We start from the raw sequence: 2,521 nt of genomic DNA on the forward strand, positions 1-2,521 counted from the left end.
GCTGTCGGAGCTTGGCTTTCCTGATCTCAGCACCGTGAATTTGGGTACTTTGAAGCCTGCGCGGCAGCTCAAAGGCTGCTGAAACCCTGAGGGGGCTGCAATGAGCCGGTCATGGAGCCACCAGCTCCCTCAGGTGCAGCGCGAGCACCCCAGGGACCCCAATCCTGGGTGCGGTTTAGGGTTTTGCAAAGCTACTGGGAGCTGCCGGGTGCCAGTGGCGTCGGGGCCGGGCAATAACCGATGCTTGTTTGGGCAGAGGAGCCTGGCAGCCTTAAAAAGAGGCGAGTGCCGGGGGAAGGGCTGCGCGGGGATCTCCCACTCACGCCTGTTGTCTTTTATTTTCCCTTCCTTTAGGGCGAACCTGGGAAACAAGGAGCACCCGGCTCTGCAGGCGACCGTGGCCCCCCCGGCCCCGTGGGTCCCCCCGGTCTGACGGGTCCTGCTGGCGAACCTGGGCGTGAGGTAGGCAGCACCCTGGTGGGCAGGGAGGGGGCAAAGAGGGATGGTGCCGCTGTCCGTGCTGGGCTGGGGATCATCACGGTGTAACCCCAGCGGCATCGCCGGCCATCGCTGATCCTGCAGCCGGAGAGCCCTGCACCCTAACTCAGCTTCTGGCAATCGCCAGCACATTTTTTGCCGCTGGTTTTGGCTTTGAAAAGGGAGTTTGGGCATGTCCTGCTCCATCCCAGGGTCAAGACTTAGTTTCTCCCCTTCTTCTCCCAGGGTAACCCCGGCTCTGATGGACCTCCCGGCAGAGACGGCGCAGCCGGCGTGAAGGTGAGCTTGCCTGCACGCTTCCTCCGGCACTCGCTATCTGCGTGCCCTCTCATCCGGCCAAAAATCCTGCGGCTCTGACCATCCCGTTCTCTCTGCGCAGGGCGATCGTGGTGAGACCGGTCCCGTAGGTGCCCCCGGTGCTCCCGGTGCCCCCGGCGCTCCTGGCCCCGTCGGTCCCACTGGCAAACAAGGAGACAGAGGCGAGACGGTGAGTGCCGGCGCGTTGTTCGAGGGAAATGGCTCATTGGGTTTGAGGTCTTGTTAGGGGAGATGGGAACCACCCCGAGCGCAGAGAAATGAAGATGTAGCAGTGGCCCCCCAGGAGCAATTAGGCACTCGGAGTAATTGGGAGAGCCAGGCGGGTGCCGTTAGCGGCTGTCGCTAATTCAGCGGTGCCCCGAGTGCCGTTAGCGGCTCCCAACATCTTCCTGAGGATTCATGAGCACCAAGAGCCCAGTTTGGGCTCTGCCTACGCACAAGCACTGCCCGGGGAGCCGTAAGCGCCAGGAGCCTTAACCGGGGAAAATCTGCCCGGGTATTTATTTGCAAGGATCGTTACTCAGTGCAGACGCTCCAGCTGAGAGTATTTAAAGATGCCGTTCGGCGCCGGCAGCTGCCGATTCCTGGTGCTGCAAGCAGGGCAGCTTGCAGGTAGCAGGGCTGGTTTGGACACCCCCGACAGCACAGGGCACCCCCCCAGCATCCTGTGCTCCCTTTTGACTCCTTTCTTTTCTCTCCCCAGGGTGCACAAGGTCCTATGGGTCCCTCCGGTCCTGCTGGCGCTCGAGGCATGCCGGTGAGTGGCGCTGGGCCCGCCGGGGCATCCTGTGTGTGATGCACGGGGTCCTGGGGCACGTTGGGTGGGGGTCTGCCACCCGCAGCCTGACATGGCCCCTTCTCCCCTTCCAGGGTCCCCAAGGGCCTCGCGGTGACAAGGGTGAGACAGGAGAGGCTGGAGAGAGAGGGCTGAAGGGCCACCGTGGCTTCACCGGTCTGCAGGGTCTTCCCGGACCACCCGTAAGTGTTGTTTTTGGGCCCCCAGCACTCAGCCCCCCCATAACTCGCTGTGGAGCTGGATGTGGCTCCTTTGGGGTCTCCACAGTCACGGAGGGAGCCCTGAGCCCGTGCAAGGGCTTGAGCATCCCTTAGTGCTGGACGTGGAGCTGTAACCATCCACCCTCGCTTCCTCCTCAGGGTCCTTCTGGAGACCAAGGTGCTGCTGGTCCCGCGGGTCCCTCCGGTCCCAGGGTAAGTCCTGCCCATGGCGTTGGGGGAGATGAGAGGAAAAGGAGGCACCTCTGTCCTCGACCCCCACCCTGAGTCTCCTGTCTCGCTCGCCAACGGCAGGAGCTAACAGCTTCCCAGCACCTTCCCTGCCTTCTTGCAACAATCTGACCCCCTGCTTCGGGGCTCTCTCCTAGGGTCCCCCCGGCCCCGTCGGCCCCTCTGGCAAAGATGGCTCCAACGGCATGCCCGGCCCCATCGGTCCTCCTGGCCCCCGTGGACGAAGCGGCGAACCAGGTCCTGCGGTGAGTACAAACGCCGGCGGTGAGAGGGAAGTGGGGGTCCAGTTCGCAGAGCAGCCCATCAGGATTGCATCTTCTTCCTCCCATAGGGACCTCCTGGAAACCCAGGTCCCCCTGGTCCTCCTGGCCCCCCAGGCACTGGCATCGACATGTCAGCTTTTGCTGGCCTGGGTCAGACGGAGAAGGGTCCCGACCCCATCCGCTACATGCGGGCAGAC

The 2,521-nt window shown here is 63.4% G+C and overlaps 1 protein-coding gene across 1 annotated transcript in view; it reads left to right on the forward strand.

The window, feature by feature from the left end:
* The window catches only part of LOC104126835 (collagen alpha-1(II) chain), a gene marked incomplete at its 5' end in the record, with an annotated part of 11,758 nt that overhangs the window by 7,962 nt on the left and 1,275 nt on the right, over positions 1–2,521 (forward strand). Inside the window, 9 exon segments of the mRNA XM_035894939.1 lie at positions 134–168; positions 355–462; positions 724–777; positions 878–985; positions 1,520–1,573; positions 1,687–1,794; positions 1,972–2,025; positions 2,199–2,306; positions 2,393–2,520. Coding sequence (XP_035750832.1) covers positions 134–168; positions 355–462; positions 724–777; positions 878–985; positions 1,520–1,573; positions 1,687–1,794; positions 1,972–2,025; positions 2,199–2,306; positions 2,393–2,520 — 757 coding nt within the window.

The sequence above is a fragment of the Egretta garzetta genome, unplaced genomic scaffold (assembly GCF_000687185.1).
Source record: "Egretta garzetta isolate BGI_Z169 unplaced genomic scaffold, ASM68718v1 scaffold920, whole genome shotgun sequence".
NCBI lineage: Eukaryota > Metazoa > Chordata > Aves > Pelecaniformes > Ardeidae > Egretta > Egretta garzetta.